Source organism: Aulonocara sp. 'chitande type north' Nkhata Bay, linkage group LG3 (genome assembly GCF_057382095.1).
Source record: "Aulonocara sp. 'chitande type north' Nkhata Bay isolate Kocher_YH1m ecotype deep benthic linkage group LG3, A_spYH_male_GT1.1, whole genome shotgun sequence".
Taxonomy (NCBI): domain Eukaryota; kingdom Metazoa; phylum Chordata; class Actinopteri; order Cichliformes; family Cichlidae; genus Aulonocara; species Aulonocara sp. 'chitande type north' Nkhata Bay.
Genome location: NC_141346.1, coordinates 22,737,942 through 22,761,539, shown reverse-complemented (window position 1 = coordinate 22,761,539; position 23,598 = coordinate 22,737,942). Strand labels below are relative to the sequence as shown.

The following is a 23,598-nucleotide window of genomic DNA, read 5'->3' as shown; positions in this document are numbered from 1 at the left end:
ATTACACCATAAATCGGTTCCAGCATTTTTTTTGTCTGCAGTTATAAATTCTTCCGTGAAAGTATTATTTTCTCTTTAGATTTCAAAAGTGAAAATAAACCAATAATTGTATGCTGCAGAATAACCACATCAAATCATCTTAATAAGCCAACTCCATAATACTTCAGGTATTTGCACTTACGAACATAAAACATTTTTTTCATTATTTTTCATTATTTAAAAAAATAGTAAATATATGATTTACTATTTTTTTTAAATAGCAAATATATGAGGTGACATGGTAGTTGCTGCACAGCAAGAAGGTCAATTCCACCTTCCACCATCAGGCCAGGGTTTTTCTGTGTGGAGTTTGCATGTTCTCCCTGTTTTTGCGTGGGTTCTCCCTGGGTACTCCGGCTTCCTCCCACAGACCAAAGATATGTTAGGGGGGATAGGTTAACTGATCAATCTAAATTGCCCATAGGTGTGAATGTGAGTGTGAATGGTTGTCTGTCTCTGTGTGTTGGCCCTGCGACAGACTGGCGACCTGTCCAGGGTGTACCCTGCCTCTCGCCCTATAACAGCTGGGATAGACTCCAGCGACCCCCGCGACCCTAAAAGGGATAAGCAGAAGCGAGTGGATGGATGGATAGTAAATATATGATATTTCAGCAACTGCAATTCCACCAGAGTATCGCCAGCATATTTATGACTTTAGTAATGTTGGGAAGAAACTGCTGACCTTGTTGTCCTGTATATCAGCTGGAAGATGTGCTTGTATTATAAGTAGAGTTTAATGTACGCTTGAGTATAAAATAAATAACGGTAAACATGATGTGAGCAAAAAGTAAGCAGCTTTAAACCGATTATGGACAGTGACTTTCATTCCTTCTTAAAAAGATTGTGATCAACTAGAAGTCATCAGAACATTACACTTAGACCTATTTGTGTTGTAGCTTAGATCCACTCCCCAGCCTTAGAAACAACACTGATGGCAGGTTCTAGATGGAAAGGAAAAAATGTTTGTCATCACCAACTACTGCTTTGATTGGCAGCATAATTTGTAAGAGCTATTTGTACTAATAAAGAACATGTCACAATCCTGGGTCATTTGGCCCAGTGTTTTATGTTATGTCATTATGTTCATTTGTGTCAGCTGTTTTCCCATTTGTTTCCATTTCCCCTGATCACCTCCTGTGTGCATTTAGTCTGTGTTTCGTCTGTTGTTTTCCATGTCATGCTCCTAGGTTTGCATCTTCCACGTCTCAGGTATTCATGCCCAGGTGTTCATGTTAGGGTCTTTCATGTTGTAGTTTAGTTCACCCAGTTAAGGTTTCAGTTTTTCCCTTGGCCTTTGTTTGTAGTTCTTTTGCCAGCCTTAAATAAAAGGCTCACCTTCTATTATGTCAAGTTTTGTCACTTTACGTGTCTATGTTTGGGCTCAACTCATCACTCCATATAGTCTGCCACAGCCAGACTGTGACAGAATAATACTTAGACCATTACCTTTACTGTTTCACAAAAGGTTAAAAAGTGAATGCCCACAATTTAGACTTTAATTGCAGACTATTTTATTAAAGAAATTTAGCAAGAGCAAAGCAAAATCAAATAGTAAGCATCACAAAATAATAATCAAATCACTTAAAATGCAAAACTGAGCACATATAAATAAAAGAGATATACATTCCAAAAATCAAATCACGGGTTCACTGTTTGGACTTCCATTTTCAAGTCTTAAATCCTGTTAAGGTTCAAAATTGAGGAAGGAGAGTACAAACCACCCTTGGTCCAGAAGCTCTTGGTCAAACAATGATTTTAATGAATACACGCGTGGGAAGACCACTCTGTACGCAGACAGGGATTGATCTTCAACTTAATCAAAGCATGAACAGATTTTATACCGTCAGGGCTTGTTTACTGACGCCCCTTCATGCGTCACAGATACATTTTATACATAGATCAGATCAACACCACAATGGCTTTTAACCCAGAAGATCATCTTCTATTTTCATGGCTGGTACTTTCCGTTCTTGTCTTAAAGTAAATTGTTCCTCTTTCTTGCCGAGACAACAAGGACGGTTCCTCTTTTACCGAGACACTTTTGCAGTTACAACCAGACATGACTAATCTCTCCTCTAAATAAATTTAACTCATGTGTGTGTGTCACGACCTCACATGCTCTTTCTCAATTCACCTGTTGCACTTCTGACCTTTCACCAGACCAGAGGCTCACTGAGACTATGTGTATGTCTTCTACTAAATAAATGTTTTAACCAAGAACTTCTACTAAAACCTTAATATGAAATGACCTGATATATAAGTGTTTTGTAAGCATGTATTGCAATTCCTTCTATGGCTCCAAGTCACTTGCACAATAGATTGTCCGAACATCGCGCCGAACAAAGCTTCCGACCCCCAATTAATTGACCGAGCTCCAACTCTTTAATAAGCACAGATATGCATTGTGTATAAAATAGTCATAGCTGCTTAAGGCCTTCTTAAAGCTATCTGTTACATTGTTAAAGCCTCGTCTTAGCCTGCTGCTCAAAATAACTTCCTGCTTCTGCAAAACTCTCCAAGCCTGTTTCCTGTCCTGTTACTTTTAGCCTTTCTGAAAGACACACTGTTCAACCCCTGAATGCAATATAAACTCCAGATTATATTATTAATGCAATGGTAATGATGACAATTATTTAACAATAGCAGTAAAATAATTTCCCTGCTCCACAATCCAAACTAATCTAAACTGCTCATCTCACAGAAGACACCCCCCCCCCCCCCCACACACACACACACACACACACACAAAGAGATACCATTTATCTCTTTCTCGGAAACACACACATGCATCATATATTCAAAGCCTGGAGGTTTCAGATTCAAATGTATACATATTTCATATTTTCTGTTGTGTTTATCTTTTGTTTTTGAGGTTTTCAATGTTGGTGCAGTTTGCATAATAAATGTGCTCATTGATGAATCAGATGGTGATCTGAAAATTGTTTTACACACACATCCATATAAATCACTCGTTGGACCCCCTGGTGGTCACACGGCTTCGTAATGTTAGTGACAAAAATAAAATAAGTTCATGCATTAGCCTACAATGGCAAAATGTTTGAATCTGATGGAAAACAGTAAAAATATAAAATATCACTTCTTTTCTTTAAAAAAAATGCTGACATTGAATGCATGGTTTTATAATACAAGAGTATTACAAGAGAGATTTAAATATGGGGTTTCAATGGAAGTGAATCGGGCATTTTTGTGTCGAGAGAGACTATACAAACAATAATAATGCAATCAAATCAAATTTTTTCCTGTTCTTTGACATGTCCAAGAATCTAAAAAAAAACCCAATGTCCCATCCTCGTTCTATTTATTGTATGGAAAACTACACAATTAGACTTTTTTCAATGAATAAACTGGCATTTCAAGGCTTAAAATCCTGAAATTAATTTAATGTTTGATTATTGTGAAAAGGGCTGAAGATGATTTAGTGATTTATGAAAAAAAGCAGATTTTGTGTGTGTAGATTTTTGTGCACAAAGGTGTTGAAACGGTGCAAAATGCATCAGCAGAGTATGGATGACATGTAAGATTAAAGGACACAAGATTTTAAAAATTTGACTAAAAAGAAGATTTCCTTCAAAAATCCATGTCACGAGCTATAACACGGCCAACATGATTGCCAAATTTTAAAAAAAGTCCTAAGGAGGGCATGAGGGTTTCAACGGTGTAGTAAACAGTAATCACACCCCTGTGGTTCACTCACAAGAGTAACATTGTACCAATGCCTGACTATCATAACTCCACAAATGATCAAGGGTGATATGTCATCGTCAGGATAACCGGTTTTGTTTGAGTTTTTTCAGCATGAACCACAAGTCTTTGGGCTAGTGCTCCCTCTCCTTGAGTCGCTACAATATTTTCCTTTGAAAGGCGAGCTCTCTAGCTTTGATTGACATAATGCAGAACATTGTTACAGTTCAACACAGACAGGTGCAAACTCAGTTTAATCTACGTAAATTCAGAAAAAGTGCTTCATCTTCAGTCATTTCAGACAGCTGTGCTCCTGGGTTTCAAGCAGTCATTTTCAAAGGAGAGTTTTATAAATTATCTAGTTTTAATAACTGTCTGACAGAAATCAAGTTAAAAATGATGGTTAAAAATGAACTTCCTCCAGCTAATCTTCGATAAAACATAAACTTTAATTATTGCTCTCAACCACATGATTTCAGAAAGTAGACAGCATATCAGCTTCTTAGACCCTCCTGTTAAATCGAGCCTTAGAAACCTTGGTGTCATATTTGACAGCTCAATGTTGAGAAACATTCCAAACGGCTTGTCCAGAACTGTTTTTATTATCTAAGGAATACTTTAAAACTCAGAATAAAGGTGTCAAAGGCTGATTATTCATGCTTTTATTTCTTCCCGTTTGGATTAACCTGTGGATCAGTTTCTAACGTTCTAAAAAAAAAAGTCTTAAAACTTAGAATCTATGATTATTAATAGTGTGCTGTGTAATGCCAACATTTATAAAGTATAAAGATTTAAAATATCATATCACATTTGACCTCTGACCTCTCCCATAAGTTCAACAGCTCAACCTGAAAGTCAAAGTAATGATAATGCTATATAGAGCCATTTATTTAAAACTATGTCCCTGTTGGTACTGACAGCATGTAGGGAATGATACATGGGGATTGTAAATATCAGGTTACTTTGGACCTCTGATCTCTTCTTTAGGGTGAAATATGTTCAAACTTGCATAAAATGTATTTCATCCATGCTTCAAATTCTGCAACCTTTATATTGGTGACATGATTCATGACTTTATTTTGTGCATTACAGTAACAGGTTACAACCTTAAATACAAACTAATACATTTTCAATGTTGCTGAATGTTTTTTAAATAAATTGTTGAAATCTTATTTTTTCACTTCATATTCATTTTTAAATATTTGCATGAATTTTTCTTAAAATCAAATGAATGCTACACTTGTACTATATCCACATAAATAGCAAATAATTATACTCAAATTATGTCAGGTGTTTAAGATCAGTTTTAAAATACTGTTTGACATGTTCGTTTGCTGGAACTCGTGTGGAACAAGTCAGTGTCAGTGTGGTTACTGTTTTTACACTAAATCCAAAAGTGACCTCTAGTGTCAATCTCTGGTATTGCACTGAAAGGACGCAGCACAGCTGGAGCTCTGTTTGTTCAGCCTCTGAATTCTTCGAGTGAGCTAGCCTGTAGCTCCAGGTCAGCTGCAGAGTTTTTGACCTTAAACAACAAACAACAGAGGGCTTTGTGATCAGATCAGGCTCTGTGTGTCCTTCCTTTAATTCCCGACTCTGACATCAGCTCACAGCTTCTAATTAGTGAAATTAGTAACTAGTATTGACATTCAAGTTGAAATCCAAACTTCTGCTGAAGAAGAAATGTTCATGTCACGGTATGCCATGGCACACCGTGGGGATGTGGGGAATTAGTACCCAAACGCTGGACTCTGATGAACAGTTAATTCCCGTGTGATCCCCTGACTCCCGTGTCGTGTCTTCTTCCCAATAAGTCCATGCCTCGTGCTCTCCGCTCCGTGTGTCCGCACTCCCTGTGCTCGCTGCTCTCTGGCTTTCCACACTCCTACTGGTGGAAACAATAGAAGCAGCCGTCAGGACACTTAACTACTGTGGGCATACACTCACTGAACTTGTCTCTCTAAAAACACTTTGTGGAGTCTCACGCAATGATCCCACATCAGTGAGAGCTCCATCATACTCTTAAATAGCTCCCCCGATGAGCCTGATCAGCAGCAGGTGTGTGGCAAGGTCTTCAGGTGTGGCCAGCCCCCTAGCACGGCCACACCAACCAGGCCTGCAGGTGCCTGTCAGCTGGCCTACAGGAAATAGCCGCACTGCGTACACTCACCCACACACAACTGCCTATACATACAACGTGGAAACACAACAGCAGCACAGACCAACTAAAAACACACTGTCCACACTGCTCATGGACCCTGGGTCCCTGACAGTTCAGGTCTTCCCTGTGGTTTCCACATGCTGATGCTCTCTTCATTAAGGCGTCTACACTGGTGTGTGAGCAGGAGTCTCTGTTTAAAACAAAACAAGTTTGGACTTCAAAGTATACACTGTTTTTTAAATTTTAATTACAGGCCAGTAAATCCAGAGTTATGATTTAAAAAAATATAAGCCATGATTTCTTCTAAATACTGTTGTCACTGTGTTTTTTTTGGATAAAAAAAAAAGCATTTAAAAAGCAAGGACAGCGCGAGAACAGTAAAGAAAGAAAAAAAGCCACCTCTTTCCTATCAGTGGAAACAATGTGCTATGTCGACCAAGTAAAAACAAAAGTCAACATGTGGGATTTGGTTGTTTAGGAAGAGGGGAAAGTTTGGGAAGTGTTGGTAACAGCAGCGAGACAGAGCGAGTGAGTGAAAGAGAGAGAGAGAGAGTTTCAAGATGTGGGAGATTTGTGATGTTTAGTGTTAGCTTGTTAATGCGTTGACGCCGTCTGGCCCCACGCACTGGGCGATCCGCCGTAACTAGTTAACGGAGATTAATGCAGTTATGGCGTTAACGTCATTTTAACGAGATTAACGCTGACAGCACTACTGTTTTTATTTACATTTTCTACAAAGCTCCAACTTATTTGGAAATAGGGCAAAAATCATGGTTCATAAGTCACGTCACTGTTTGTTGTGATCTTTATAAAGAATCACTTTCACCTCTAACTTTGTTCTTTTCATTCACAGCTGCTGTTTGCAGAGGTCTGGATCACAGCGCTGTTGTCATCGCCATAATTTTAGCAGCATTTGACTCTGAAAAAAATGTTTTTTTAATAAATAACAGATAAAAATACTACATGGATTATCAAATAATAATTTTCCTAAGAAGGCTTAAAGAAGCTTTATATAATGCAGCATAACTAATTAAAATCAAAGCTAGAATAACTCTGTGTGACATCATCAATTACGATATGAAACATTTCCTGGAAGAACTCACCAACAGCCAGCCTGATATCTGCAGCTCTCTTCAGGCCCCATAACTCTGGGAAGAAACATCTATCTGTATATTCCTTCTACTGAGAGCTCCACCGTGCAATGTGCTGCAGCTTTTCAGGCCATCCTTGAACAGCTCTGTCCTCCCAGCGTACCTCCACATCTTCATGTTGTTGTCATCCTGGTTTTGGTTTTAACGGTGCACATACTGGCTCTGTCGAGGAAGGTCCGGTCTCCACCACTCCTTGTCCACAACTGGAGGCTCCAACTGACATGGCAGCATGGCATCATTGTCATGAGTGGCCACGATTGGATGAGATGAACCGATCGCCTCAGGATAACCTGAGCCACAGAGAGCAAACATGAAACATTTCATTGTTTTTGAAACATGGTGAAGCTCATTTAGTCACATATTCACTGAGCATCCGGCCAGAGTCAAAGAGCCCTGCTACACATGTTCAAACACTTATGCATATAAGAGTCACTTGGAGCTGCTTTCATGCCATGGTGAAATTCTTTATAACAAAGTGTTAGAGGAGGTCACAACATGAAGAAGCAGCAGACAAGCCAAAGCAAGCAAACATGTTTACGGTTTCTTTCAACAGCTCAAACTATCTGCATTTATAACATCCACCATACCTGCTGCTGAACCACAGCATGGTGTTTATACTCTTTACTGTACACATCCATGTATATACTGTATATATAGAAACCACTTATGCACTCTTTATTCATTCCATGATTTATTCCAAAATCTTTGAACTTTGCAGCATAAATAGAATTATTTTGTGGAAAAAAATTCAGAAAAAGTTGCTTTTTATTTAATTTTTCCTCATGTTAATCTTTGAAATATCCTCACCAGAAATAAATAGCTATTAATTAAATGTCACAAGCAGGAGGCCTCAGTATCAAAATAAAGCGAAAACTTGTGAGATTTCATCAGAGGTGTAAATATTACAGCAGATGTTACTGTGTCAATGTTACTGAGGCTGGAACATAGAAAAAGAGATTTCAACCTTGCCTAATTTATTTTTGGATTGCTTTGGATAAAACCACTTTGAAAATATGCTTCAGTAGACAATAAACTCCAGAAAACCAGGAATCAACACATCTGTGCAAAGACTGATGCTGCTGAAGTGAAACAGTGAAAGGTGATCAAGCTTTTAATAAACTAGTTGCCAGGCATTTTTCCATTTGGAGCATTTTGGCACCATCTGTCAGCTGAAATGTCTTAGGTATTGAACGACAGAAATGATTGAACTTGATGTACATGCCTTAAAATTGTTGTTTTTTGAATAATTATTGAAGAACGACGTACACATTCAGGTATATTGGATCTTTGTGCCTTTGCGTAATGCACTTTTAGAAAATAGCCTCGGCCCTTTAATTCTGAGGGGCCATAACTTTGGCTTCTATTGGCCGATTTACATGTTTGATCCCTCTTTTTAATCATCTGAGCCAAAAGAGTCACGCTAATATAATGCTGTTTACATCAGTTCCACCAATCAAAAGTTTTAAGACAAAAAATGCACGTGACAAACAATTTACAACACACTCGCTCATCCGATCACACGTCTGTAATCGGGCTGAAAATGTTGAAAATGTTGATTGCTTCTACCTGAAACATTGTGAACGACCTTGTGTATTCAGGAAATGAGTTTATAGAGGCTATTGTCAGCATCTGTGAAGAAAAACTAATAAATTTCATGAAAGTTTGTAACTGCTCTTTTAATTATTTTTTTTTTTTTGTTTTCTGTGTGTTTGGTGATAGTAGAAATGGTTTAGCTTTTTAGCTAAACTTTTTAGCTGCGATGCGGAGGTTTCTGTGGATACCACACATGTGGATATTTACATAACAGACCTTGTATCACAACTGATGAAACAGAACCGTGCTTTACTAAAATCTGGCTTGATTCATTTCAATAATTCGGCAGTTCCTTGGTGTCAATTTCACAACCTGAAAAAAAATGGAAGGGTGATATCAGGTTTATGAATCTAGTCTACTGTTAAGAAAAAGGAAAACAAATAAATTTTCATCTGTCAGATAGAAAATACCTTCTGGTACTCTTCAGTCCGTCAGTGCCTGGGGGAGGTGGCGTACAGGATTCAGGAACAGAGTGGCCCCTTATCAGGGCATGACCATCCATCTGGGGCAACAGCGGGGCTGTGAGCAGACCTAGACTCCATTCCTACAGATTCTTCTACCAACAATGTGGCCCCACCTAGTTCCCACCTCCTGACTCTCAAGCTGTGAGTCCCATGACTCCTGGGCCAGTGACCTCTCCTGTTGCAGCCTTTTTCTCCTGTGGTCCACATCACTTCTTATGCAGTCAGTCTTGTCTCTGTGTTTGTATTTCTGTCTGTGTGTCAAGGTTGCATCTCTGTAGTCCGTACTTCCTGTCTTATATTGCCAGTGCCGAGTGTTTAGTTAAGTTTCTGTTATTCTTTGTGTTCCTTTCCACCTGTGTCAAATTCTTGTATTTAGTCTATTCATGTGTGTGTCTCCTTATGAAGTCTGTTTACTTTTTTATCTGTACCAAGCTCTTGTGTTGTAGTCAGTCGAGGTTTCCTGTTTTATTTATTCATCATTCCATTCAGGTGTTTTTTCTCTTCCCTGACCTCATTTGTGGATTTAAGTTTTCAGTTTTCCTTTGTTTCTCATTGTATTGTGATCCGTCCTACCCCAGGCTGTGTGCTCTCTCCTAGTATTAGTGTTTCTAGTTTCTATGTTCCCAGTTCAGTTGATGCCCGAGGTTTGTGTTTCCTGTGTTGTTCGGGCATGAAATTGGAAATGCTGTTGCACCCTCAGACCTGATTCTAGGATCACACTGTTTTTAAATGTACACATTTGTGTGAAAAAAACAGTAAGCAGCAGTCTGTCAGAGTGGGCTCCTGAAAGGATTGCTGCACCTCCAGGTCAAAGGTCAAACCCTCCTCTATGCCTCAGTTTACTGAGCACTGAGGTATTTTGTGTCACAAAATAAGCAAATAAAAAAAATAAGTTTAAGTTTGGATAATCATCAAAAATGTGGTTTGCTGCATGAGGGCAACATCCCACATAGCAAAATTTGTATGGCCCGGATCTGGCCCGCACAATGTGCCTACATGTGGCCCATATACTGCAAAGAATGAAGGCCCTTTGGTGGCCCAGATCTGGTTTGCCAGAGGTGCCCCACACATGGGTCAGCACAAGGCCAGTTGCAGAAACACTGGTGGTCCTGTGCTGGCCCATGTATGGATTACCTCTGGAAAACCTGACCTGGGCCACCAAAGGGCCGTCATTCTTTGCGGTATGTGGGCCATGTGTAAGTTGTGTGCAGTCACGGGCCAGCTACAGACACAACTTCGACCCAATAAGCTTCCGATCAGCTACAGCCACCCAGTGGTAAACATGAGTAAACCCTCACTAGGGTTTGGATAAAGTGTACACTCACAAACCTGTCAAACCTGCATTTGAAATGTTGGCTACTATAGCAGTATAGTATTGCAACATAGCATTTGGGTCCATCCATCCATCCATCCACTTATCCTTTTCAGGGTCGCGGGGGGCGCTGGAGCCTATCCTAGCTGTCATAGGGCGAGAGGCGGGGTACACCCTGGACAGGTCGCCAGTCTGTCGCAGGGCATTTGGGTCTTCTAACTAAAATAGGAAAATAGGAACATAAATAGTGCCATCATTGCCAGACCTGGCCCACATGTGGTTGACATACACCCTGCCATGACACCAGTCAGTCGGAAGTGCCAGCTTGATGCCAGATCGGGGCCAGACCTGTTTTCTATGACCCTGGGCCACATAAACCAAACCACAATCTTGCCAGATGTGGCATGCCATCACATAAACACTGCCATCTTTGCCACTTCTGGCCCATATCTAGATGACATACCACTTAACATGCCAGAAGTCAGCCAGTGGTGCCGTCTTTACACTAGATCCGGGCCAGACCTTTCTGCTACGTGGGATATAGGATTAAATAAACTATTTCACAAAATAGTATATCATCCCAAATGATATACAAAAAACTTAGTAACTGTCAAGTGTTACGAAATCAGTTTTACCCCGGTTCTTTTTATTCCTCGAGCATCCAGAGACGGCACCGGACTCAGTAGTCATTTTCACAAAACTTTATTCATCTTTATTGTGTGGACACTATTGAGTTCCTTCTTGGTGTTTCCGTACACTTTTCGCCGTGGATCTACTTCCACAATTTTCAGCCGATTTTCACCGTTCAAATTTTAAACTATTCTGCTATTTCTGCTAATGACAGCTATGTCTTTTGGTATTTTTCACTATTATACTTTTTAAAATATTAAGCTTTTTTCCTTTAATTTGAAATGAATGGGAAACTTCTGCAATTCTGCTAAAATTTGCTTGTTTTTGAAACTTAACTACTTCCTCATATTTTCATGTAGAACAACCATTCAAACTTTAAAATGTTCTCAAATTATTGGGCTATTCAGGTATAAATCAGCTTTTTCAAATCTTTTACCGTTTTACTTTTATGCCTCTTAAAGTTTTGAGTTGCAAAATTGTGATTTTTCACAAAATACATGCGTTGTTATGGTTGCTATGCACTTGGCTTCCAGTGTGCCACTGAAGGTTTCTCTTCATGTCCGAACAACTTCTTGCTACTTGCTCAAATTTCACTCAACTTCCACAAATTATACATCAAAACGTAGGTATTTTTATTGGCTTTCAGGAAATGTCACAATCATTGTTGTGGGATTTATAGAATTTTGGCAAATCTCCTCAGACCAACAGAAAGTCCGAAAACTCTCCATAGAAAGTCAATGGAGAGTTTGTTCAAAATCACCGCTTGATTTCTGTAATGAGAGGCATTTTCGAATTGTCATATCTCCTTAACGAAGCAAAGTTAAGACATGAGGCTTGTCCCAGTATATCTTCAGACACTCCTGACGCTCACAATTCAAGAATTTCTTTCTCACCTATTACCGTTCTGAAATGAGTTAGACTTGTTTGAGGGTAAGAAATTCGTCCTTCGCTCAGATTTCTTCAGATTTCAAACTCTGGAAATGAACCACTTTTTTTCTCTCGTCATATCTTTTTAATGGATTTCCACAGAGACCTGAAAATTTCCATGATTGTTCACCAAAGCCTGCTGTCTCTTATGGTGAAAGAATGATATTGATACTCCAAATAGATTAAGAGTTAGAAAGCGTTGTTTGAGGGGAAGTCAAGGCAGTTTTTGCTTTGCACTACTCAGTTATGGTGCATTAGAAGTCAAATATCTTTAATAATTCATATTTTAATGATAAATTGTCAACACTGGAAGATTCCCCCATCTCTTCTGAACAAAACAGTGTAAGAATGACCGCTCTAGCCCCTACGGTTAGGAAATTATGGTCATTTGTTTGAGGGGAGTCATCATTATGAGAAATAGACTGCAAAAATCCTGTGTCTCTCCATGCTGCGTTTACCTGTTTTGGCGGGAAAAAGTGCACAGGCTCTCTGATTGGTGGATTCAAATTCAGCAGCTCTCAGGCTGCTTGACTGAAAACTTGCTTCTCTCTCCCTGTGTGTGTGTGTGTGTGTGTGTGTGACAGAGAGAGAAAGAGAGAGAGAGAAAGCCTTTTTATGGGATGATCTCATTGTACGATTCAAATTCAATATATTTAGACTGGTTGACTGAATTGGATCTTGTGTGTCTCTCTCTGTGCATGTGTGTTTCCATATGTGTCCATATTTGTGATTGTGTGGCTGTTATATTTTTTTTTTGCTGATTTTTTTCATTTAACAAGTATATTTGAGGGACATGTTCAGCATGTTCAGCATTTTTTCAGCTGTCCATTTTGCTTTTCCAATTTTTCTGTTCAAGTTATTACTATTGTGCTAAATCATAGCATTTCTGCTGTTTTATAAGATTTGTGCTAAATATAGTATTTCTGATTAATTATAGTTTTTCTACCAAATCATAGTACAGTATTTTTGCTTTTTATAGGATTTTTATAGGATATTTATATTGCTTAATATAGTATTTCTGCTTTTTATAGGATTTGTGCTTAACCCTTTAAGACCTACCATAGAACCAAGTCCGCCAGAGCTTATATTATATTTTTACCTGCTGTGGTGCCATTTTTGGGAGAATTTCAAGTTGCTATACATCAATACAACCATTATAGTCCAGATTTTAATAATATGTATTCATTAAGTGCATAGTAATTACATAAATTGCAAAAAAGTGCAATAAACTACAAAAAAATTGAAAATCGTTTTAGCTTTTTTAACATATATTTCTAGTTAGAGAAACTTAAGAGGCTTATCCCTCAAAACTGTAAATACAAAAAAGTTGCACAAAATAGTTTCCCACCACAGGAAATTTATTTTGAGTGTCTTCATAGTTTTATTTTTGAAATACACCAATTTTTATACACTGCAGGAAAAACAAAAATAAATATTATAGTGCAAATTTGCAAAAAAGCAGCATATGCATCAAAATAAACTATTTCCAGCAGTGCAATATGATTCCTGTCCAGAAACGACACAGAAAGTCATAAAGTCAAACATAACTTTTAAAAAGACGAGTATAGGCCCTGAGGCCCTGATAGTAAAAAAGACTACATTTCCGCGAAAATGACGTCACTTCCGGTTTCGGGCAGGTAATGGCGGAAATGCAAGAGTTCGCGCTGACGTCTATTCCAACGTAGGAAGTGTTACAAACAGCTGATCGGATCGGTAAAGCGTGTTTCTGGAATATTATGTTTTTGTTCCTGCAAGCGCTTTTTATGCAGTTTTTGCAAAGCTATATGTGGAAGGAAACTGTGACCTAGGACAAGCTGATGGCATCAGATGTAAGTACAACTCCTCCGGTTTCATATACAAAAAAATTTTTTGCGCTAGCTTACGTGGTTGCAGTGCTACTGGGATTTAAAAATAGTTACGCAAAACAGAGCGTGCCCGCTCCGACCGGCTGTAAAGGGTTAATATAGTATTTCTGCTAAATGTAGTATTTATGCTTAATCATAGTATTTCTATATATTTCTGCCAGGTCCCCAGGCAGCTAATCCTCTGTGAGGACTGAGGCATTCAAATTACATATCAGGGCCTGCACAGCTTCCCAGCCAGCCAATCATATCTGAGGGATGAGACATTCAAATTTGCAAATCAGGGCCTGCACGGCTTCCCAGCCAGCCAATCATATATGTGGTGCTGAGGCATTCAAATTCGCATATAATGGGGCCTTCGTGGCTTCTAAGCCAACAAGTCATCGATGTCATATATCTCTAAAAATTCATATTTTAATGATAAATTGTCAACACTTGACGATTCCCCCATCTCTTCTGAACAAAACGGTGTAAGAATGATCGTTCTTGCCAATACAGTTAGGAAATTATGGTCATTTGTTTGAGGGGAATCCTCACTATGAGAAATAGACTACAAAATCCTGTTTCTCTGTGCTGCGTGTGTGCACCTGTTTTGGCGGGAAAAAGTACAAAGCCTCTGTGGATTCAAATTTAGCAGCTCCCAGGCTGCTTGACTGAAAACATGCTTCTCTCTCCCTTTGTGTGTGTGTGTGTGTGTGTGTGTGTGTGTGTGTGTGCATGAGAGAGAGAAAGAGACCCTCTTTAGGGCAGCATCTCATTGTTGGAAAAAAATATAATATATTCAGACTGGTTGACTGGCATAGACCCTCCATGTGTCTCTCTCTCTGTGCATTTGTGTATACATATTTGATTTTGTGTGTATCTGTTGGCTGTTCCTTCTTGTTTTTTAAATTTATTTTTATTTCTTTATTTTTTTTCCACAGGTGAACAACAATTAGTTTTGACGGAACTTAACCATGTTCCGTTTTTTTTTCAGCTTGTCATCTTATTTTTCTAGTATTTTCACTTAAGTTATTACTATTCTGCTCAATCATAGTATTTGTTCTAAATCATTGTTATTATGCTATATTGTAGTATTTCTGCTAAATCATACTATTTCTACTATATTATATTTTTCTTTCTAAATATAGCATTTCTGCTATATAATTGTATTTCTGCTATGTTATAATATTTGTGCTAAACCAGAGTATTTGTGCTGAAACATAGTATTTCTGCCAAATGATAGTATTTGTGCTAAAACATGGTATTGATTTAAAATTACAATATTCATAGTTCATCACAGTGTCTCTGGTAAATCACAGTATTTCTGCTATGTTGTACTATTTTTCTAAATCATAGTGTTTCTGTAATGCTTAAGGATTTTTGGCTAAATATATTCTTTCTGTTATCTTATACTATTTTTCCTAAATTCTTGTATTTTTGAGAAGTTATCATGTTTCTGGTAAGTTACAATATTTCTGCTAAGTTCTGCTATGCTATTGTATTTCTGCCAAGTATTATGTTTCCTCTAAGATATTGCAGTTCTGCTTTTTTAGCAAAGTTCCTTCGCTTCTGCAAAGTTTTTACAATTTCTGCAACTTTTCAGCTTTTTCAGCTAGTTTTTGCAGACAGCTTCAGCTTTAAAGCATCCACACTGCATTTTCGCAGGAAATGCAAATTTTTCTAGTTCATCTTCATTTAAGCATGCACTTCTAGAAGGGAAGACGAGGCCGATGTCCCTCTGCAAAATCTTTACCCCTTTGTTAGTTATAGCCAGCTTTATAGAGGCGACCCCATCATAAAACCCACCCACGGTGTGCTGCAAACTCTGTGTCTGTGTCTATGTGCACAAGCACGTGAGGGCCTACATGTGTGCGTTCCCACGTGTCTACTGTATATGAGTACTCGTGAGTGACTGTGTACGCATACCTGTGTGTATGTGTGTGCACGTGAGTGAGTGTGCGTGACAGTTAACCCTTTAAGACCTACCATAGAACCAAGTCCGCCAGAGCTTATATTATATTTCTACATGCTGTGGAGCCATTTTTGGGAGCTTTTCAAGTTGCTATACATCAATACAACCATTACAGCCTAAATTTTAATAATATGTCTGCATTAAGTGCATAGTAATTACATAAATTGCAAAAAAGTGCAATAAACTACAAAAAAATTGAAAATCGTTTTTGTTTTTTAACATATTGTGGCATGCAGAGGAATCTTTACAAAGAAGCTCACAGAGAGAGATTGAGCTTGTTATTCAACCCCAAGCTGGTAGGAGGAGCTCTTTATTACAACACTTACTGATGCTACACTGTGCTTCGAGGGTCATTAACAGCATAACAGAACTCACTTATCGTTGCATTCATTCTATAAAACAATAACTGTAAGTGACTTTGAACCGCAGTACAAACATAACATTCAAGATAACATTTAAAAGTAGTGTAACCATAAACAATAAAACAAGAACATCTAAATAGCAGCATATGTCCCAAGGCATGATGGGAGAGAACTAGCTGTTCCCCCAACACGCCACAATATATTTCGAGTTAGAGAAATTTAAGAGGCTTATCCCTCAAAACTGTAAATACAAAAAAGTTGCACAAAATAGTTTCCCACCACAGGAAATTTATTTTGAGTGTCTTCATAGTTTTATTTTTGAAATAATTTCTATACACTGCAGGAAAAAACGAAAATAAATATTATAGTGCAAATTTGCAAAAAAGCAGCATATGCATCAAAATAAACTATTTCCAGCAGTGCAATCTGAGTCCTGAGCATCCCAGAAACGACACAGAACGTCATAAAGTCAAAGATAACTTTTAAAAAGACCAGTATAGGCCCTCAGGCCCTGAGGGTAAAAAGAACTACATTTCCGCGAAAATGACGTCACTTCCGGTTTCGGGCAGGTAATGGCGGACATGCAAAAGTTCGCGCTGACATCTATTCCAACGTAGGAAGTGTTATGAACAGCTCATCGGATCGGCAAAGCATGTTTCTGGAATATTATGTTTGTGTTGCTGCAAGTGCTTTTTATGCAGTTTTTGCAAAGCTATATGTGGAAGGAAACTATGACCTAGGACAAGCTGATGGCATAAGATGTAAGTACAACTCCTCCGGTTTCATATGCAAAAAAAAAATATTGCGCTAGCTTACGTGGTTGCAGAGCTACCGGGATTTAAAAATAGTTACGCAAAACAGAGCGTGCCCGCTCCGACCGGCTCTAAAGGGTTAAAACATTTGTAGAATATAAACAGAGCGCTCTGCTTCTCTTTACAGCTCCTCACTCCACCAGGGCTCTGTTTGGCACTTTCTGATTTCTGAGTGTGCAAATGTGGTGCACGTACTGCGGCAGTCATACAGACAACTAGATAGTCCAAAAGTTGGCCTACCTATTACTGGCTGAGGTTTTAGTAGAGTTGTGGCTGAACCACATAAAAATATATAATTAATTTTAATCTCCCCAATCAATGATAATGTTATGTTGGAATTAAAGAGGGTCAAAAAATGTTTCAACCGAGTTTGTTTTACAGATTCTGTATAGCAGCTTTAATATAGGGAGGACACAACTTCCAGATTGTATGAGTAAAGTTAGGTTTTTTCTTCTTCTTTGGAGCACAACTTTAACAGTTTCTGTTACATTTTCTAAATAGAGACATTGACTGAATTTCAAAATTCTCCCCTTTCTTAGAATTCATGAAGATCATATCTTTATAACTTTTTTTGAACTTCTTTATGTTTGGACATTGTTTCAACTGCATATTCAAATGCTCTACAGTTTCACTACACACACAGAAACACTTGCTTTGAACAGAATCTGTGCTCTTTGAATTTCCAGTAGACTTGCAAGTTTTAATGTTTCAGACTGCAAGAATAGTGCGTTTGTATGATCCCCATAACCTGCATTGTGGATAATTTGAACTGTTTTTTTAAGAGTAAAAAATGAATGTAATGTACTTTTATAGTTATTTCCCCAGACCTCTATACAATAGCTTAAGTAAGGTGAAACCAGTGAACAGTAGAGAATATGAAGTGATGTCCAGTCTAATACCTCCTTTGCCTTGTTAAGGATTGCAATGGTTTGTGATACTTTAGAATGAATATATCTTATTTGTGCTCCCCAGTTAAGTTTTCATCTGTAACTACCCAACCATTTATTTCATTTTTTCCCCTAACAGAGGCTCTGCAGAGTTTAGACAAATCAGAGAAAATTACAATTCTGATCTGGTCTCTCATCAGAGGCAGCAGATAAACCAGTGCAAGTAGTGCAATACAAATATATTCTTTAAATATCATACAATATGATTTCCTGAATTGTTTTAAATGGTGTCTCTCATAGTGGGAATGCACTTACAATGCAAATTTTACACCCCTCCATGATTTCTAAGTGGGGGGACTTGCAAAATTGCAAGGTGTTCAAATACTTATGTTCCTCACTGTATATCCCTTTACAAAAAAGATGTTCTTTTAAATATAAAGCAGCTCACTCTCTCTGGAAGACAATACCCGCTAGTGAGTTATTTAGAAACACAGGAAGTTCTCAAAAGCAACACATTCTCGTTTCAGTCTGATGCTCACACAGTCAGCAGCAAGCCAACATGCAGGTCAGAGTTTCCAGCATCAGACTCTGTGAGTACTGACATTATCTGTCAATAAAAAGATATTAAGTCAACTGTTGAGAAAATGTATGTATGAACTTAAAGGGAAATTATTATATCCAAAACACACCCATACATTTTCATGCATTCATTATGCAAATTTGTAACTTCTCAATGATAATCTCTTTGTCCATATTTCCAGTGGTGAACATGCTGTTTTTGTTTGTTCCAAAAGCTGGATTGAGTGTTTCTCAAAGACATAGTAAGTAGTTCAAACTCAGCTTGAGGCATTTGAGATACTGGGGTATAAAAATAAAGTTGATTTAATATATCACATACATCTCATAACAACTTGAACGTTTCTGTAACTGCTGCAGTTGCTGTTTTTAGATTCAAATCTGAAAGAGTACAACAAGGGTACTGCATTAACCTTTTAAAACACAAAAATAATTCTCTGAAGGAAGCATACAAAAGAAAGCATGGAAATGCATATTTACTTATTCGGTAGATATGTGTAAATATTTTTTTGTTATTCTGAAAATATTTCAGCAATATATTAGTGCTTAATTCTTTTCTGTTTGTATTTCTCTAAAAAAAGAAAGAAAATACCTTTGATTTTCTGTCTCAGATTCAGGTTTTCCTCAAGTTGCTCCAAACAGACAGCAGTTCTTTGAATTAGAATCTATCACGATCAGCTGTGAAGGGCTAAATGGACTGAATGGATGGAGAGTGATGAAAAAGATAAATGGAGATGTTAGAACATGTGCTTCATCCTGGGAAACATCTACTGGGCCTTGCAATATTATTAATGCATATCCAAAAACTGACAGTGGAAAATACTGGTGTGAATATGGAGGAAAACAAAAAAGTAACACTGTCAACATCACTGTAGCTGGTATGTACATGGAAAGAAATATCAACTATATATTGACACATTTAGGTAATTTAGTTTTTAGATCAGTTGTTTTGGTATATCATAAATGGCACCATATTTTTGAGAATCAAGTATTACCAGTAAAAGAGAGTTTTTCAGATAACAGAAGCATCATGATCACAATAAGGTCTGTTATAAGTGTGAAATAATGTTTTATGTCTTAAAAATGATATACGACCTATTGTCTGTAGTAGTTGAAAGATTTGTTTGTATGAATAATTTCAACATAAATTCCACATAAGGATAATTTTTTTCCTCCAAGTCCACAAAGTTTTCAGATCATTTGTCATTCACATTTAGATGGTCCTGTGATTCTGGAGAGTCCTGTCTATCCTGTGATGGAGGGAGAAAATGTGAGCTTGTATTGTAGAAAAAAGCATGCAAACTGTAGCTTCACTGCAAAATTCTATAAAAATGGTGCCTCAATTAGGAGCAGCTCAACTGGAAACATTACCACTCCCACTGCATCCAAATCTGATGAAGGACTCTACAAATGTAGTATTGCTGATACTGGAGAATCACCAGAGAGCTGGCTTAACATAAAAGGTGAGCTATGCCTGTGTGGGTTTTATTAATCACAGGTTATGCTTTTGTTGAATTTTGTTTTAGCCGAAACTAACTATCAGAGAACTGATAATACCTACAACTGTAGCATTTTGAGACTAAAGGCTTTCTAAAGTCAGATTTTGTAAAGGAAAACATAAATTTGTTTCATTATGAGATATTGACTGTTGTTTTTTCCTAGCTGCTTTTAACTGTTAATTTGGTTTATTTAAAATGTAAAATGTTGTAAATGAAATTATATTTCATATTTAACAATTAAAAATTTCTTGAGATAATAATTATTCTGAATTGTCCCAGTATAATGAAAATTAAAACTGGTGAATAAGAATCACTTTTCATTATCTTTATAGCAACTGATTTTCAAGCACACGGGCCTTCTCAACCCACTGGACTTATTGTGCTGCGCTCCATTGGTCTCATTTTTTTGTTGGTGACTTTTCTTGTCTTGGTGGGACTTCCACAATATTGGAAACATAAACTGTCATTATAGGTACTCGAAAAGAAAAATAAAGTTTTATATATTTTACATTTACATTTTTACTCTTCAGTTATAACAGATAGCCATCTGTTAACCAAGTGCTAGTACATCCAAAACGTTGTTGTCAAGATTCTTCTTTCACTGCTTATTAAGTTACTTTAGGGAAAACTTTATTGATATATATATATATATATAATTTGCCAATTGTCATAACAAACCATCAACCACGATTAACACTTTTTTTCATTGTCTCCACAGACAATACAAGGTAAGGTAATTTACCTGTTTTTAACAGACTGACAAGAATAATACAATAAAGATTATAAAATATATAGAAATAAACATTAAATCACAGGTAAAGTCTCTCAGGTAAAGTTTCCAGATGAATAGACAGCTTTAATGTCAAAACCAGAAAATGGGGAGTTTTATAGAACTTTTAATGTTTGTTCCTTTTATGACTGTCAGAGTTTGTCTTCTGAGAAAATGCAAGTGCTGGTAAGCATTTTAGAATCAGGACTAGAAATGTACAGATAAAAATAACAACACGAAACCCTCAACATATTGTGCAGCAGCAGCTGTTGGTGTGATATATTTTACAGTCTGTGTTCTATTTAAGGAATCAGAATTAAAATACTAAATACCAACATACAGATTGACAAGTATGATAATCAATGTTGCATCATCTAAGCTAGCAAAGTCTTTACTAATTAGTTAAGATGGTAGTTTTATAAATAATGACATATATAAAATGGAAGACTGCATTTAAACCTTTGTTTTTTCACATTGCTTGGATGCTCTTTAGTGTGAGACAGGTTATCTATCTAAATTGTAGATGCAAACAGAAAACTGAATTATTTTTTCAATTTGTGTATGAATCAAACATATGAATGACAGATAAAACCAGTGCAATCTAAAATAATAGTTAATTATCAGCTCACAAAAAAAAAGAATAATTAAAAAACAAATTAATACATTATGACTGGACATAATGAAGTGCAATTTATAGAAAAATAAACTGGTAAATTACAAATGAAGGCAAAACTTTTAATTTGAGGGAAAAAGCTACAGGAAGTGCAGAATTATTAGGCAAGTTGTATTTTTGAGGAATAATTTTATTATTGAACAACAACCATGTTCTCAATGAACCCAAAAAACTCATTAATATCAAAGCTGAATGTTTTTGGAAGTAGTTTGTAGTTTGTTTTTAGTTTTAGCTATTTTAGGGGGATATCTGTGTGTGCAGGTGACTATTACTGTGCATAATTATTAGGTAACTTAACAAAAAACAAATATATACCCATTTCAATTATTAATTTTTACCAGTGAAACCAATATAACATCTCCACATTCACAAATATACATTTCTGACATTCAAAAACAAAACAAAAACAAATCAGCGACCAATATAGCCACCTTTCTTTGCAAGGACACTCAAAAGCCTGCCATCCATGGATTCTGTCAGTGTTTTGATCTGTTCACCATCAACATTGCGTGCAGCAGCAACCACAGCCTCCCAGACACTGTTCAGAGAGGTGTACTGTTTTCCCTCCTTGTAAATCTCACATTTGATGATGGACCACAGGTTCTCAATGGGGTTCAGATCAGGTGAACAAGGAGGCCATGTCATTAGTTTTTTTTCTTTTATACCCTTTCTTGCCAGCCACGCTGTGGAGTACTTGGACGCGTGTGATGGAGCATTGTCCTGCATGAAAATCATGTTTTTCTTGAAGGATGCAGACTTCTTCCTGTACCACTGCTTGAAGAAGGTGTCTTCCAGAAACTGGCAGTAGGACTGGGAGTTGAGCTTGACTCCATCCTCAACCCAAAAAGGCCCCACAAGCTCATCTTTGATGATACCAGCCCAAACCAGTACTCCACCTCCACCTTGCTGGCGTCTGAATCGGACTGGAGCTCTCTGCCCTTTACCAATCCAGCCACGGGCCCATCCATCTGGCCCATCAAGACTCACTCTCATTTCATCAGTCCATAAAACCTTAGAAAAACCAGTCTTGAGATATTTCTTGGCCCAGTCTTGACGTTTCAGCTTGTGTGTCTTGTTCAGTGGTGGTCGTCTTTCAGCCTTTCTTACCTTGGCCATGTCTCTGAGTATTGCACACCTTGTGCTTTTGGGCACTCCAGTGATGTTGCAGCTCTGAAATATGGCCAAACTGGTGGCAAGTGGCATCTTGGCAGCTGCACGCTTGACTTTTCTCAGTTCATGGGCAGTTATTTTGCGCCTTGGTTTTTCCACACGCTTCTTGTGACCCTGTTGACTATTTTGAATGAAACGCTTGATTGTTCGATGATTACGCTTCAGAAGCTTTGCAATTTTGAGACTGCTGCATCCCTCTGCAAGATATCTCACCATTTTTGACTTTTGTGAGCCTGTCAAGTCCTTCTTTTGACCCATTTTGCCAAAGGAAAGGACGTTGCCTAATAATTATGCACACCTGATATAGGGTGTTGATGTTATTAGACCACACCCCTTCTCATTACAGAGATGCACATCACCTAATATGCTTAATTGGTAGTAGGCTTTCGAGCCTATACAGCTTGGAGTAAGACAACATGCATGAAGAGGATGATGTGGACAAAATACTCATTTGCCTAATAATTCTGCACTCCCTGTATAATTACAAAAACAGTCACCAACTGATTGGGCAGTTCCCTAGTGGAGGTTTCCAGTATGTCACGGACTCATCTTTCAAACTTCATTAAGTTAAACACGAGAAACACTTTCCTTTTTACATTTTGAACCACCATGCAGACCTTAATTGTCTGGAAAACATTTTCCAACAAATGCAACTCAACAGTTATATAAACTAATATGAAGTTTTCTAGATGTCTGATTATTTTCTTTTGTTACACTATATTCAAACTGGGTGGTATTATTATTCTTTTAGTAGAATTCCTTCTATAAATCAAAAAAAAAAAAAAAGAATGAGGGTAATACTTGTCTCCGGTAGCTTTGTGCTCTTTAAAATTAAATATCTTATTCCATCCATCCATCCATTTTCTCCTGCTTATCCTAGGTCAGGTTGCTGGGGCAGCAGCCTAAGGAGAGAAGCCCAGACCTCCCTCTCCCTAGCCACCAATAATCCATAGTCCATGGGAACACCAAGGTATTCTCACACCAGCCCAGAATTATGATCTCTCCTGGTTCTGCCCAAGGGCCTTCTCTGGGTGTGACATGCCTGGGACACCTCA

General features: G+C 37.7%; 1 protein-coding gene across 1 annotated transcript in view; it reads left to right on the top strand.

Annotated features, from left to right (window-relative positions):
* The first annotated feature begins 18,415 nt into the window (after nt 1-18,415).
* LOC147334605 (high affinity immunoglobulin gamma Fc receptor I-like) overlaps nt 18,416-23,598 on the top strand; it is a 29,674-nt gene continuing 24,491 nt past the window's right edge. The window contains exons 1-4 of the mRNA XM_086285964.1: nt 18,416-18,446; nt 18,618-18,677; nt 19,044-19,310; nt 19,650-19,895. Coding sequence (XP_086142090.1) covers nt 18,416-18,446; nt 18,618-18,677; nt 19,044-19,310; nt 19,650-19,895 — 604 coding nt within the window. The remainder of the gene's footprint in view (nt 18,447-18,617; nt 18,678-19,043; nt 19,311-19,649; nt 19,896-23,598) is intronic.